Source organism: Anopheles marshallii, chromosome 3 (assembly GCF_943734725.1).
Source record: "Anopheles marshallii chromosome 3, idAnoMarsDA_429_01, whole genome shotgun sequence".
Lineage (NCBI taxonomy): Eukaryota > Metazoa > Arthropoda > Insecta > Diptera > Culicidae > Anopheles > Anopheles marshallii.
The window spans coordinates 66,289,623-66,306,549 of NC_071327.1; the positions used below are offsets into that span (position 1 = coordinate 66,289,623).

Below are 16,927 nucleotides of genomic sequence, written 5' to 3' on the forward strand. Positions count from 1 at the left end.
GCGCTGGCGGACAGACGAGGGGCACGGTACTAACACACATAAACACACACACACACAACTGCTGTGGTACACTAGTTGCTGTTTTTGCTGTTGCTGGTGATGTTGCTGCTACCGGCGGAAAGCGTTGGCGAAAGAACGGTGTAAAACGTCGGACGGAACATAAGAAGCTAGATTACCCATTAAAACTCTCTATCACATTACACCACTTACATCGTCGTCATTCGTGAAAAAAAAAACAAACAAACCATAAAAAAAAACACGGAAGGTTATTAAAACCCAAAACCCTTCCGGAAAGTAGAAGAAAGCGGGGGAACGTGGGCAAAACAATGGCAGCAAAAAGACAACAGCGAACGTACTTCATACATAACAACACGCATTTAAGTGAGAAACTTCCAGTATGAAAATGAGAAGAAAAAAAAACATAACTACTTAAAACGAATAATAGACAGTTACTAAAAGCAGTAAAAAGAGACAGACAGGCAGACGGGGAAAGAAGTACGCGAGAAAGTGCAGGGGAAAAGGTAGGAAAACGGAAGACCCAAAAAGCACAGCATAGCATCGAGCGTTGTGTGGCTAAGTGAATCGTTTTATTTTGAAAAACTTTTCGAGCTTCGAACCCATTGTTCTAAACGATTCGATTTGGAATCTGCAGTTTTGGTGTTGAATTTTACCCATTCAGATTGGACAGGAACAGACAGTTTCGTGCGCACACATCCTCGTATTTTTTGGGTTTTTTTTCAATTCTTTTACGGGCAACAAATATTCACATTTCAAGTAACGCGCGTAAACGGTGGTTGATTATTGCTGCTGATGATGGTTAAATTAAATTACGAAATACAAGAAACTAACACACAACTCATACAACTTCACACACACCCCCGTAATGTTATAGTATGAAGTTCATAGTCACAATAAAGACAAGCGTAAGGAAACGAAGTGTAGTAAAAAAAATGTGAAAAGCAAAGGAAGGAATGAAGACAGATGTAGCGAATTGAAGGAAAATTTTCCCTTACCTTAATTATTATTATCATCATTATTGTTGCAGTTGTTGCTGTCGTTCGATATGTAAAGGACAAGTGGTAGGAATTAGGTGCAAAACTTCCTTCATTCATCAAACTCCTCCCTTCCCATCCCTTCTGTTCCCATCGCTCCCCCATAATCCCCCCCGTTCATTGGAGGTTTCTCGTTTCGTGGCGAGTCGAGAGGATGTCTATTCTATGCATAAAATAGCAACAAGCAACGAAAACACGAAGCAAAACAACAAAAAAAAAGAAGAAATCATGTCAGCTACCTTTAAAAAAAAAAACAAAACAACACTTAATATTGCAACAATAAAAGACAGAATTATTTCAACCAAAAACCGGACCGCAAAATCACTCCGGCTGAAATTAGCTCCCCGTTGGCGTTGGCGATCGTCCTTCCCATTGTTGTTACATTTGTTTTTCATCGATACGAACATAATACCGAGGCGAAAGGAGGCAAATCAATCACTCACAACACACTCGAAAGGCTTCCACGGTTTTGTGTGATGATATGAGAAATTTTGAAGAAAACCAAAGAAACAAATGCGAAAGAACCGTTCTGGATGGAGCGAATGGCGCCATTTTGTTGTTTCGAAGAAAATGGGTAAGACGCATCGTTTATTTTGTTCGTTTGCTAGTGTTTCGTTTGTTTGTTGTAGAACTAATGCTTCCAAGAGAGGGAAAAATTGTTTGTTTATTTTGTAAAGTTATGTTTTTTTTGTTTTGTTGCATAAACGGGGAAGTTATGAAAACAAACACAAAAGGCACGCAAAAATGGAGAACTGATGATGGTGATGCGAAGAAACTCGTAAAACGACATTCGCAAAATCTTCATTAAACTCGTTGCGAATTAATGACACACACACACATACAAAACAAAAACACGGTAGAATGTTGTTAATTGGGAAACGGAGAGAGAAGGAGAGAGAAAGGGAAGGAACAAATGCAACCAACATTCAACCGAAACTTACATACTTTAGGCGAGTTGGAAACAAAGGAGGTGGAAAACCAAACAATACGAATAAAAATAAAATACCTAAATCTAAACATCAAACACATGCACACTCACCCATACCACACACACACATATGCAAAAGGAGAGCAAATTTCAATGAAATAAGCATTAAACATAGCGAATAATAGGTAAAGGGAGATAACAAATCGACAGAAGTGACGGACGCACGCAAACGCAAAGAAAAGCAAAACGGAACTACAGACGACAAAGAATCAATCAACTCAACGATGTGAACATAGTGAAGTAATCAGCAATGCTAATGTTTTCTTCATTTGATTAACCAACAAAACACAGAACAGAAGCAGCAGAACACACGTAAATTTAACTAGAGACAAAGAGCATATAGAGTAGGTTAAAACGATTCGAAACGCAATCATAACCGACAGCGAGCAACAAAGAAGAAAAACGATGATTCAATGTTGGGAGAAGAAAAAAATGTAGTAAGCAAGAAAAAAAGTGAGCAACAGAAGAAAAAAAAAACAAACGAATAAAATAAAAGGACTAAACGTCTTGCATAATACACTTTACTTATCCAAGCAGCAAACTCATACGTTACACACACCCATACACACATACATCATCACTAAACGGACGTTCGCACGCATTAGTTTCACGTTGTACGTGCACAGACACACATATACACACATACATACACTCATTAACGTTCTCACAAAAGGCCGCACTAATTCGGTGTAACTAAGGTGAGCTCTGCTGGGCCATACGGTTTTGAATAGGGTTCGACTGCACACGTTTCGTTTCGGAAAGGTAAAAAATTAATCGTCAAAATAAAGCTTAGCAAAAACCCAACCGAATCTCTCACAGTGAAAGGAAAACCAGGTAAACATAGTAATTACAATGAATAATACTACTAAATACTAACAAACACGAAAACAAAACCAAATATAATGGAGAAGAGAAGAAGCATACAGTTGTAGGACGCAAAAAGAAAAATACACAAACACACACACACACACACACTCACACAGCAAACCTTATCTCTAGCATAAATTGTTTTATTTTTCACTTTTTTCCACTAGAATATATTACGCACCACGAAAAACAAAGTGAGTAGAAAGTGAAAAAAAAAGACAAAGGCGAATAAAAAACCACAGGACGATAAACCAAATGGACAGTGGAAGAAGCAAACCTGAAAAGAAAACAACAACAAATAAGATGGAAAGGAAAAAAAAAATACCCAAAAACAACAACTAGCAAAGACGTAACGAAACGAAAACAAGTAAGTTTAAAAAGAAACCAAACAAAAAAAAAACAAAACTCACATATATATACATTGTACGAGCGTAAAACGAGACGTAGAAATGGAGTGGAAGAATGGTGGGGGAAAAAACTAAATCATAAAAATCCAAAAAAGTGGTAAAAAGTAATAAAACAAAATGGGAAAATATATAAATAAAAAAATATATATATACATATATATACATAGCTTTGAAAATTGTAAAAACACACGACAAAAAGAAAGAACTAAGAAACAGAAACACACACGAGCGTATGCGAACGGAAGGTGGTAAAAATACAGCAACAACAACAAAAAAAACAAAAACAAAACAAACATGTACGTGCTTCATTGTTATCTATACTTGGGCCGGGAGTTTGGTGCGAAGGTGTAGTGCAGGCAGCAGAAAAAGCAAAGGTAAAAACGAAGAAGTACTTGGCTCGCCAGTTTGCCCGATTCAGCCAGTTTCAAACAGCCAACGGAATGGAAAACGCAAAACTGGAAGCGCGACCAGAAAACAAAGCAAGGGAAGGTAGTGAGATTGGGTGGTCAAAGAAAGCTAGATTGAACACGATGGTAAAGAGAAGGAAAAGCGGACGAGACAGACAGGTACAGGATGCAACAACAAAAACAATAGGAATGGATAAGAACATACAAGGAAGAAGGAAGCTGGTGACAGTGGCGTTGAAAGTATAGATAATAATGAACAGAGAATATATAATTAATGATTAATAAAGACAATTAAACTAGTGTATGTAAATAGCTGCAATGTGTGTGTGTCCTTTCTAATGCGTGGAATATCACAAAACGAAACAGAATATACTCAAAAATAATCAGTATTTATTAAAAAAGGTCTGATGCCAAATGATTCGAAAAAATAGTACAGTACACGCTCACTTGCTCGCGCGTTTTCCTAATGTTTCATCCTTCCTTTTATGTGACGTTACTTAGCAACGCTCAAAATTAACATATGCTCTATGGAGGGAGCAGTATGAAATGTCATTCACTGGTACGCGGGTAAACATCAACGTAGTAGCCGGTGTGTACTGTGATTGATTCAGCGCCCTCTAGTGTCAAACTGTCGCAGCCATCAGTCAACACAAAGTGATTTGAATTTTCTTTCAATTTTTCAACGACTTTATCAAAAATTAATGCACAACGTTTTTCGTTGATATAATGATTTTCTTCCTCTTTATTTCAGTGTACAATGATACAGTAGTTTGTTTGTGTGTGTGTGTGTGTTTTAATATTATTTACTTTCTTGTTTTCGACGATCGAATTCAAATGGATGAACGTAGTTGCTTTGATTACCATACACCGTAACGCTTGCACGTGGTTATCGATGGTCTTCTCCCCACACTCCTGTCGTTGAGATTCTCACACACACACACACCACCCGATGCTACAGCAGGGGTGCTATAATATGCAGGCAATATTATCGTTATCGCGTCATTCTTTCCCTTCATTTGCGTTGCTTCATATAAGCAGCGGTGCCTGTAGCGCTTTCTATTACAAGTATAGTAACATCTACGAATTTTCTGCTCTGTTGACCAGTATGCCCCCTATGTATACATAATATGTATAATGTTTTGTGTGTGTGTGTTTGTATATATAATGTATAACTAGAGCTAATGCTGCGTGTGACCCTTTATCCGCACGCTGTTGTGGCAATACGAGCCCTGTTCTTCGCTGCTTGATCGCTTCTATTCCGTTCGCTAATTTTCCGTGTATAAAAATAATATGTATATATGCATTTTTTGTTGCCTTTTCTTTTTGTGGTTTTTGCAATTTCCTCCCCCGTCCCACCCAATAGTGCTGCGGGATCGGGTTGGGATTTTATTGTAGACGAATCCTCACACCACTTATGTGTCCACTTTTAGTTTAACGGTTAAAGTGTTGCTTTTGTTTCAATGTGATTTTATCCTCCAATATTTCATTTTCACTTTCCATTCGGCGCCATTTTAACTTTCTTTTTGTTTTGGTTAGTTTAAGGTTTAGAGCTTGTCGCATAAGTTAATATGGTTGGTTTACTTTTAAATAATTATGTTCGCTTAGTTATCGTTCCCGTCTTCATTGCTAGGTGCTAGTTATTGTGTTTCACTTCGAGACAGCATCACTTTGTGTCACTTTTCCTCTACACATGGTGTTGAAACTGTTTCCACTTCCATACACACTTAATGCGCCTTCGTTCCCTTCTGTTTTTATTATTGTTTCGCGTTCCGTGATGCCGACCAGGCCATCATCCATTAGCTCGAGACGCAAAGTTTGCTGCTGCTTGCTGTTAATAGAATGCTTAAATGGGTATGTTTTGTTTTGCGCTTTTTTACACTAATTATCGAACGTGATTTTGATTTAGTACAATTGAAAAAAAATCGCCGTTCACCGTTTCCCGGTACACAACCCGTGAACCGGTTACAAACTATAGCCAAAAGGGGGAACTATTTCCGATAATCGACCAATATACACACATTCATTATTTACATAAAATGGTTAACAAACGAAAAGACAATAGGGAAGATAGCTTATGCATAACTTGATTGCAAAAAGCAATAAGAACAAGTAAAAAGGGATTCAAAATGCAAATAAATATGCTTATGTAATTGAAGCAAAAATTAAAATGTATAACAAAAAAAGCAAAAAAAAAACCTTATCGATTTTAAATAGAAAGCTTAGTTTGCAATTGTATAAATTAAAACAAACAGAAGAGCAAAAACGAAACAAAAAAAAATGATGAAACACTAGAATTACACACAAAATGTAACAAAAAAATCATAGGAAAAGAATAGTAAAACAATAGTTGAAAATAAATATTGAACAAATAGCAAAACGGGAACTAATAAAGATAGCCTCTGTACTAAGGTTTGGTTTACGGTACACATCACTTCTGATTATATGCGCACACACTCACACTGTACAATGCATGGGGAGTTCCTCACTTCACGCGTCTACCTTCCATTCGTCACTGATCTTTGGTGGAAGACTGGTGGTCTGCTCAAAAAGAAGTCGATTGTGCTTTAACCTTCGATCCGCCGATCGATTCTACTGTGGGCCCTGCAAAGCTTCACAGCATATTCCGCCGGAGCTAGTAGGAACGCGAACACTTAACTGAACATTATGTTACGATATTGTATGCTTGGCGTTATGAAGCTCCTCTCTGCTACGCCTATACTCTCCATTGTCGGTTTTCCCTCTTTCCTTCGCTACACCCAAAAAAGGTTTCGTTTTTAGTGTTTTGTGATCGTTTGAACTGGGCAGAGAGAAGGAGAGAAAACATCTCTTCGCCTTACGCGTAAACTCGCGCATTTGTCTTCTCCTATAGGACTAATCTCCTAACAAGACACATCAATAAAAGAGATATTTCGTGTAGTTCCGACCTGTGTCAGTCTTTACCGTTGGTGTCTTGTGACATTGTTGTTGGGGATAAGTGGGTTGTATGCACTACTTGCGTTGAGCATTCCAATTTGCTACGGTTAAAGATTGTTGTAACATTTATGAGACTGAAGTGGATTAAAACCGTACTAAAACAAGCAATGATACCGTGAGATAGAGTGAAGTTTTTGTTGTGTCACTGTTAATGCTGCTGCTGTATGCTAGTATTCGAACAAAGTCTGACAAAGAGACCCTACTACACACATATAACTCCTGATAATTGGCTGTGTTTGGACGAATTGGTTACCTTGCTCCTTAAAAATCCTGTCCGTTAGTAGATGCGCAATTGCTCGCTGTGGGGTAGCTAGTTTTGATATTTCTTTTACTATTGTCGCCCTTTCAAGGGAATTTTCCAACGATTCAAAACATGCTGCGTGAACGGTTATGTATGTGTGGTATGGTATGTTAGTTATAAGGCTTGGAATTTTATAATTCAACAAGAAGTAACTTGCATTAAAGGTAGTAAGTCTTTCTGCGTTTTGTTGCATTTCCTTTTGATCTTCCATTTTGCACTGATATATCAAACACACATCGAAGATTTTGTTTACGACGACTATAAAGTTTGTTAATGTTTTTTTTTTTTTCATGTGATACCATACGTGTGTCTTTCACACTAATAAAAACACAATCTTTCTGAACTGCACTTTTTCTCGGTCGCTAAAGTTTGTGTCTTCTCCATTTTACATGTTCTCACAGCGTATTTTCTCCGTATGCCTTGAATTGTTTGGTTGTGGACTGGTTGCAGTTTAGTTTTTGGAAATTTTTATTTCATTCCGCTCACTCATTCGCTTTCATTTAATACACTGGTATTCGAGTTCATAATTGAAATTGTTCTTTTCCGAATTTACTGATACTCTTTTCATTGTTTGTTTTTTTTTTTAATTTGAAAAATAAAGATTTGAATAGCTGATATATTTTTTGAAATAGTTGAAAAAACGGTAAGAAAATTTCTAAATTGTATTTAGTATTCGTGAATGTTACATCGATTTAATTAATAATCATGAAGTTGGAGTTGTTTTGATATTTTTGTTAACCTTTCCCTTTCCTGCAGCAAAACGATCGTTCTCGCAAACGTGTCACAAAATCGCAAGGGACCAATTACAGTTGATATTTCATTTTAGCAAAGTTTCAGACATCACACATATGCATTCTTCCATGTACATACTGTTTGCCATTAACGATTTACTCCAACATTCAGTTCGCTAAGGTGTGTTCCAACAAAAACTACCTCTGTTTATCAAATTCCTTTCAAAAAAGAATTCCACCAGAAACAAGCAAGTAACTCAAGCATAAATACCTTAATCTTCTTTTAAAGGTACATTTCCCTTCCAACGGGGACAGATATTATTTGACGAATCGATCTCGCCTTAGACGATATGCATCTTCTTCAGCCTATTGGGTTACATTCATTTCAGTAGCTTCTTATACGCATTAGTGACGGTTAACTTTACATTTCATTCGGATCTCGCTACGTACAGAGCGAGTGAGTGCTTATTGCATAACCAAAATCCTTTCTCCTTACTTCACACGCACTGCCGGAACGATGTGAGGAACGATTGGTTCAGACATTTCGGTGCGCTTACAGAATGGTGCGGCGGGCTGCCGCTCGTATCTGTATACATTTATCCTTAAGGTGGGTTTTACTGGTGTTGGCTAAAGCGGAGCTGAGTGTGCCTTCGTAACAGACGGGACGAAAAGCGTGCATGCGTGGCAGAAATCTAATGGATTTTCGGTGCGCTACGATCATTGATCGTACGATTGCGTTTGAGCGTTGCGCCACGCTTGATTTGATCCATGAGCGATTCGTGACAGACACGGGGATCCGGCTGAAAAAGATATGACAAAACGGAACGGAAACAAAATGGAAAAAAAACCATTCGAATTAGTTAAAAAACGTACTGGTCAGTGTTTCTGTAAGTGGTTCGTTAAAGCACATTTGAACGCGGCAGCAAGAGGAAGCATTAGCCAAATATATGAAGGAGATTGAAAGTAGGTGGTAAAAATGGTGTAAAAAACAGTAACAAGGGTAGTACAAATGCATTCGCCTGCAAATATGCAACGGTGGATAATATATACCAGCGGCCGAAGAATGGGCTGATTGCTAAAAGCGAGCCAAAAAGGTGAGAAGTATCAGAGTATGACCAGAGTCGCTATGGAACTACTTGAAAATCTACCATTGAAGCGATTCTTGTGGAGAATCATTTAATTTTATTGATATTTACATATTGACTGACCATCGAAATCATAAGCGACTTTTTTCCTATATTAAGTATTGAAAAAACTTATACACTATTTTTGGAAGGATAAATCGCAATGGTTTTTTAATTTACGATGACAACGATTAAAACACTAATTAGAAACCGGCATAACGATGGAAGATTGGTAACAAAAAACGGAAACCAAAGGCTAAAAATGATATATATTGCTTATGATTCTTTGACTTTGATTCTTTAGCAGAGATCTGTTTTTGCTCATTCCAAATATTTAGCAATATTAATATAAAGACAGATTAAAGTTTCAGATAATATCAAACAATGCAAAAATAGAGCTTCTGCAACGCACTACAAAGGTAGTTTTTAAAGTGTTCCATAAATCGTACCCAGTGATACCATATATTACGTGGTGATTATAATTGGTTATATCGAACGGTGTGTGTAATCGTGGCTTGCGGTAGATTCTGCATCCATATCTAAACAATTGTAAAAGCGATCGCGTTTATTTAAAGTGTGGTGGATATAAAGAAAGGGATACAAACAAAGCTTGACAAGGTAGAAAAGGTAAGTAAAATTTTAACCTTTACGCGTTTATGTGAAAGTACGTACTGAGAACAAGCTTGTTTCTGTGTGTTTACATACAACATTTGGCTGTTTTTCATCTCTATATGACTACCATTGATACAGTGTGCATACTAAACATAACAATTACATTCATTGCTTGTTTTGTTTCTATGTTCCTAGACAACTGGTTGAACAATGTTTACAAAAAAAAGGTTTAACAGATGTAAACATAGCATCGTGATGTTAGTGAGTTTTGAATTGTTATTTAGTTCAATTAACGGCAGCAAACTAGAGTTGACAAGATAAATAATGGTTTATTTGATTGTGTGATACAATCAGACGTTAATTTTCAATGGTGAATGACACAAAAACCAGAAAAACCACGCAGGAAAATTATACAAATAAAACAATAGTATCGAATGGAAGAAAATCAAACATGTCGATTAGTTTGAGTAAGATGAAACGAAAACAGAACAAATACACTGTCCCTTTCGGAACGGACGGAAAGTAAAAAAAAGCAACGACAGCATCTTGCCAACACATCCGTATACATTATGTGCGACAAGACACTGTTGGTAAATGGGCGAGATATTAAAGTGAAATAAAAAAAAACATAACAAAACAGTACCGATGATATCGGTGCCAATTATTTCGTTAGAGAGAAACATAATGTAAAAATGTAACAACGTAAAGTAAATGTGTTTGACAAATTGTGTCGGACACACAGCCGTTACAGAGCGGCAACATTATTTAGAAGGAAAAAAAAAAACAATGCTGTGAACTAAATCTGCACAGTCACACTTCCTCACCTCGCGGGACACATCTCGATCGTACCCACAACACACCTATTTGATTCCATTTATACACAATGTTTTTCTTAAAAGTGAAACTGTTGGCTATAGTAGCGCTCGCCGTTGTCGTGCTAGCGTTTGCAATGGTTTTGTATTTGATTTGAAATAAAATAAAAACATAAGAAAAGAAAAAAATATAGATAAGAAAGGGAGCGGAAAACCCTGTTCAGATATTCCGAGGGCACACCGCACAAAACACACGTTCTGTGGTGGCACTGTACGAAATATATGATGTAGTTCTTTTGCATATGTTTTCCTCAAATATATTTATTCTTCGCCAATACGTGCTATACCGCTTACCAGAGCTTTACTGTTGATAAGATTACGAACGGCGAATGCTTTGCCCGAGAGTCGCTGTTCGGCGAGACGTGCGTTTAGGTTTTCTAGAAATCCGGCACTAGTTTTGGCCAGCACATTGTGCGTCCCGCCGGATGAGGCAGGTCCACCGCCAGCGGCACCATTATTGTTTGCAGAACTATTACGGCTGTGGTGATCTAAAACGGGAAAGTTGGATAAAGCTCAATTAGTGAAACAATTCCTTCATTAGAAACAGTAAAGATGTACATGCGTTTAAAATACAACGTTGTGGAAAAAAGCTCAAATACAAGACCAACAGTTTAGCACATTCTACAGCAAACGAGCAATCGGTGCATTCGCGTTGCATGTCGGCATGTTGGATGGCAGCATTCAAATTTGAAAGTAAATGACACTATGTACGTGTATTTTTAGTACATTCGATGAATTATAAAACTGCTGTACGCTTTATGCATTCTCTTACGCGTGTGCTGCAAAAATCGACCGAAGAAATCGAAATTCCATGTGTTCTAATCGATCGACAAGACGTCCGATGAGCAACAAGCTACAAACACACATAAATCATAAATGGGCACACCAAAATAAAGAAAAAACAAAACAGAAATCAACTGCAAGTAGCAACAAATCCTTACAATTGATAAAAAAAATTATATTGAAGCAAACAAGACAAATGCAACAGAAAGCAATGGATACAGAACGTTACGGCGGTATAAATAAAGCGTAAGCGTTCGCGCACAATACAACAAACGAAAGCAAAACGAAAAAGAAACAAATGGTGAAAATAAATCATCAATCAAACAAGAAAAAATCGCAACAGAACAAGAACGATACAAAGAGATAGGGAGATGGAAATTACTTGTCCGGCTTGGGGTACTACTGCCACTACCACCACCTCCACTGACCACATCGTCGTGATGCCGTGTGCCTTTACCAAAGGACGAAGGTGAATAACTACCGACTGGAGCACCACCACCACCACCAGCCGACGTTTGGACGGAACTGACGAATGGATTCGTCGAGACGTAAATGTTTTGCGTTGGGTAACTGGAACTTCCAGCGCCACCACCACTGCTACTACTACTACTGGCAGCCCCGGTAGGCGGCAACACGTGACCGTACTGTGACTGTTTCTGGGCCGCTTGTTGCTGCTGTTGCTGGTGATAATAGTATGGCGAGGATTGCTGTTGCTGCTGATATTGCAGCTGTTGGTGTGTTTGCTGCTGCTGCGATGGATACTGATTCTGATAGTACTGCTGCTGTTGCTGCTGGTAGTGTTGCTGTGAAGTGGTTTGATTAGAGGCGGAATAGATTGAATGTTTACCCTCTCGTGGTGGATGCGGCGGAGGTTGCTGTTGCTGTGATTGGTAGTATTGTTGCTGCTGTAGTTGCTGCTGCTGTTGCAGGTGTTGTTGATTATTGTTGTATGCTCGTGGATCAACCGGGGTAGATCGTTGGTAGATCAACTCATTACCACCCGATGGTGCGGTCGTGTAACCATAGTTGTTTGCCTGCTGTTGCTGGTGTTGATAGGGCACAGGTGACGGTGATTGTGATGGTTTGTTCGGTGCTATCTTGGCATTTAATTGTGCGAGGAAGCTACTATTTGGCTTCTGGGGACCTGCAAGAGAAAATATAAATAGGTTAGTAGTGCAAATTATGGGCGATTTCCGCAAGATATTCGTCTCTTACCAGGGCTTGAGGTACGGAAGCTGGACATAGTCGAGAGTTGTTTCGGTTGTGCATATATTCCCCCTTGTTGGTGGAGATTCGTTTTCGGAGATCGATTCGATAGCTAGCAAACAAACAATTGAAACAAACGATAGATATAAATAGTCTGTCTGAACTGCAGTAAAGCAAAACCAGTTAAATCAAATCATTAGTACCGGCTTGTTACTATCAGTTGAATGGAATGAGTTTGGTGTGCTGGGGTGATGGAGTTGAGATGAAGGATAGTGTGGTTGCTGCGTAGTCGGCGCAGCAGACGATGATGATGCTGTGACATTGCTATGATCGTGACCATGCTTGGTGGAGGGTAATGTACCGTACAGATTGGTGTATTGCTGGGTAAGAATGAATGGATGAACGTAAAATGATATTTAAAAATGATGATCGATTGTTTCTGGCAGCACAATTGAAGTAGTCATTTAAATTACCGTAGGTGATCCTTGGTTGGACGGTGGATTGCTTTGCTGTTGAGCCCTTCGTAGCACGCCCGGACTGGCCGGGGTGTGCCTTATTTCATTCAGAGCCTTTACCGTGCCCGCAACATTTCCTGAAACTGAACGAACCGTAAGAAAGGAAACAAAACCAACGTGTTTTTTGGGGTAGTTTTTCCAAACATAGTTTACACGCGCGCACTACTACCGAATACTGTGAATTACGAAATTGAACGTGAAGTTTCGGTTTACACCGGTGCATCGCAGAGTCATGCAATGATAGTGAAACTATTCTGCATTCGACTGATGATGCAGCGCAAAGTAAGAAGGCATGTAAATTAAGTCCTACATACGACGACTCTAAAGGAGCCAGTGCTACGAACTCTATAGCTGTACAGAGCTTTTCTTACTGTGAAATGTTACGTTCTAACAGCTCCTCAACTAGATCACCATACGCAAGACGATCGTCAACAGCTAATGTATGAATATTTATTTTTCCGTTGTTCAATGTAAAAACTATAGAACAAACATTTATAAAAATCTGTTGAAAGTCGTTCTACATATGATGAAATTGCCAACAAATGAGCTTTTAGAATGGAATAGTTCAAAGCAAAATGTCAAGGACATTGGATTCCGACATGCAAAGCTCTGTTACAGATGACAGCAATGAGTAAAATTAAAACAAAGATAAGATGAAACGCACTACTAGGTGAACTTCCGGCGGCCGAATCTAACAGATAAGCAGGTGGTGGTGGTAAACTTTCTGATGAGGTGTAAGCTAGGCTTTGCTGGGCAAGATTTGTGGTGGTGGTGGTGGAATTCTGTGGAAAAATAAAACAAAATACACGAACAAAAAAGGAAAAAGAAGAAAAAAAGAAAGAAAAAAAACGGAAAACCGTGAGTCACTTCTGGCTCGAACGTCCGATCGTACTGTACCTACAGTTCCTACGCTAGGACTAGGCGTTACGCTTGAGCTGCGCCGCACAGGCGGTGGTGGTTTGACGGTATTAATCGACGCACGTCGGGTGACCCGGGTTGGTCCTGTAACAATGCAATCGGAGATTGGGCGGGAAAAAAGAAAGGCAAGAACTTTAATACGCTGGCCAAAGAACACACTCGCAGACAAGCAGTGAAATTGTAGCTGCAACATTAAATACAAATCAAATGGATTGTGTCCTACTTTATTTGTTTGTTTGTTTTTATTTTTTAATGCAATTTACTTGCGATTATTCAAAGGATCGATCTAAACGTATGGACAAAACGGAGAACAGTTGAACAGTATTTAGATGCTACAGCTAAGGGAGATGGAAAAAGTTGATAAATTACACTCGGTTTTCTAATGCAGAATGTTGTTATTAAACTTATGGGCATGTCTGACAGTATGGAATATGCATGAATGAGCATGACAGTGAATAACACTACTAAATCAAACAAAATTAGCGACAGTAAAGAATATAGCATTGCAAACGGAGGCAACACCGAGAACGGGAAATGATTTGTGGGCCGTGAATTATGATGCATTTGTACGCTGAAACAACAAACATGGCTACAACAAACCGGTGAAGTGACAAAGAAACAGACACAACGAACAACACAAAACTTATATGAAACATAACAAGGAAAAGCTGTTTAAAATTATACAGTCTCAACAGAGTGGAAAATGCGATTTGGAACATAAAAACAAATACTACAAAAGAGATGTAATTTAAAAGGATTTAAAACTGTTGTTTTGCAAATTAATAACAAAAAAACAAGGACAACTATATATAGGCACAACTATCAGTACCGTTTCAGAGTAAGTACGTCTGTGAGCTGCTTCCAGATAAACTAGGTTAATGAGCATGAGATGCCGAACGAACGGTGATCATGAAGGAATTGTGTGTTGATAGAATGCCAGGTTCAGGATGCAAGTATGATGGATTATAATACATGAACCAAAAAAAAAAAACATAACCAAAACGGAACGAACGGGAATGTGAAATGAAGTGAAACAAACAAACAAACAAACCAGATAACGATGCAGGTCTCGGGGTGATGGCGGGTTTATTGCGATTGATACGATCGTCGTACGGTGGGGCCGGGGCGTGCCCAGAGCTGGCGTGATTGGGCCCCAGCGGAGGGTCATTCACGTCACCGCCCCCGTTACTATTGCCGGTGTGGGCATGATGCTGCGGCGAGGAGTTTGCCGTGACCGGTAGCGAAAGGGATGGGGTTGGCGAGCGGGAGCTAATGCCAAAGAAGGACGTCATGGAGGCGGGCGAGGCGGGTCGCGAGGTGGTCACACGGAACGAGCTTAATCGCTGTTGCTGATGCTGGTGCCCATTGTCCACCGGTGTACCGTTGAGCTGCATCAGCCCGCTGCCGGTAAGCAGATCGTCCGGTGCATTGTTCAGACTATTACGGCTAGTGTCTTTGCACCGCAGCACGACCACCTCGCTGCGGTTCTGGCTGTAGTAGTTCTCCATCATGAACGAGGGATTCTCGAACCCGGTGGCAATACCATCCAGCCCTTGGGTGGAACCACCGGCGGAAGAGCCCAGCGCGAGTGACATTGAATGTCCGTGTGGTGGTTGGGCGTACGTCGTCCGGTGGTAGTGGCCTGCGCTTGGATAATCATTTCCATCCGTCACAATGCTGTGGTTACTGTACTTTGCCGCGAGATTCGTCATCGAACCGTTCGTTTCGTCGACCGAACCCGCCTGATGGTTGCTTAGATATTCATCCAAATTGCTGTTGCTGGAAGAAATCGACGACGGTAACCGGCCGGTACTGGTGGGCTGTTCCAGACCGTCCTCGGCATCCAGCAGGCCACCGTGACGGATGCCAGCTTCGTTGCGGGACATCAAACCACTCCCACCGTGGTTGTTATTTACGCCGTTCGCTAAGATCGTGTCGGTATCGGTTGTCCCCCCATCGGAAGCGACACCGTTCGAAAACCGGTGCCGTGCGTGCTGTGGATGGTGTGGATGGTGCTGCTGCTGAGCTAGCAGGGCGCTTTCGTGCTCTCGTTGAAAGAGATCTAATTCACCAATCAGATTGTTTAGTTCTTCGATCGTTTGCTTGTCGATGCAGTCTAGGGTGCAGGATTTTGCGGGTCGTTTCGTTTGCACACACAACAACCGTACCGCGCAAACACAACAACAACATCAACAACCAAAAACCCGATATCGTGTGTGTGCATGTAGTTGCAGTTTTTGTTTTGGCACGTTTTGCCAGCGGAAATCATTAGCAGCATTTGCAGCCGGGCAGCAGCATATGGGGGTGGGTGCACCCAAAATCAGTGTGTTTTCGATGCACATTATATATGTGGGTGTTGGGTTGCAAACAGCGTTTTTTTTTTTTTTGGTGAATTTTGGTGCATTTTTGGGCATTGGGCGCGTGTATTATAACGTAAATGAGCAGGAGCAGGAGCACATAAACATAGCGTGTACATACAGAGACAGAGAAGTTACAAAATGAAAAAAAAAAGAAATAAAATAACAAACCAAAAACACAAACATGTAAACATCGTACGACAAACAAACAGAAAACGAGCGGGTGTTACATGGGGATTAGAAAACGAGAAAAGTAAACAAACAAAAACATTAAAGCATTACAGAACGATACAAAAGTAAATGAAGAAGACGAAGAAAACAGATACACAAAAGCGAAGAAAAGATGGAAGCGTGAAGTAGAAGCAGCGAAAAGTGAATATATTGATCATAATGTGTCAAGTGTGCAGCTAACATGATGAAACTATAAACAATTGATAGCTTAGCAAATTAAATGATTGTGAGCCTTTCTACTATTACACTTTACTTTTGTGTTTCATGCACTTTTTAATTTAGGTTTTTGCATGTTTCTTATTTATTCTTCTTTTTATCTTATATTTGATATATCTTTCACAAATGAAGCATTTTGTCATGCACAAGTGCAATCAGGATATATGTTCTACTTGAATTGTTTTAGCATAAATGTGCCTTTTGATGAACTTCTCGATAATTTATCTTTTTAACATGCATTTCTTGTCAAAAACCTTAATAAACTCTCACTCAACGAAGAAGGCAAGTTAGAAAGAGTTGCGAATGGCAATCAACGGAATGTTTGCCAAACTTGTCCTATAAGTCGTTAGTGGATAGTTTTTATACA

At 39.5% G+C, this 16,927-nt stretch overlaps 1 protein-coding gene across 1 annotated transcript in view; it reads right to left on the reverse strand.

Annotated features, from left to right (window-relative positions):
• Nucleotides 1-8,418: 8,418 nt before the first annotated feature.
• LOC128714937 (platelet binding protein GspB-like) overlaps nt 8,419-16,927 on the reverse strand; it is a 44,867-nt gene continuing 36,358 nt past the window's right edge. Inside the window, exons 10-18 of the mRNA XM_053809820.1 lie at nt 14,808-15,872; nt 13,740-13,840; nt 13,503-13,620; nt 12,797-12,921; nt 12,527-12,703; nt 12,333-12,435; nt 11,500-12,261; nt 10,629-10,822; nt 8,419-8,526 (exon numbers count right to left, since the gene is read on the reverse strand). Coding sequence (XP_053665795.1) covers nt 8,419-8,526; nt 10,629-10,822; nt 11,500-12,261; nt 12,333-12,435; nt 12,527-12,703; nt 12,797-12,921; nt 13,503-13,620; nt 13,740-13,840; nt 14,808-15,872 — 2,753 coding nt within the window. The remainder of the gene's footprint in view (nt 8,527-10,628; nt 10,823-11,499; nt 12,262-12,332; nt 12,436-12,526; nt 12,704-12,796; nt 12,922-13,502; nt 13,621-13,739; nt 13,841-14,807; nt 15,873-16,927) is intronic.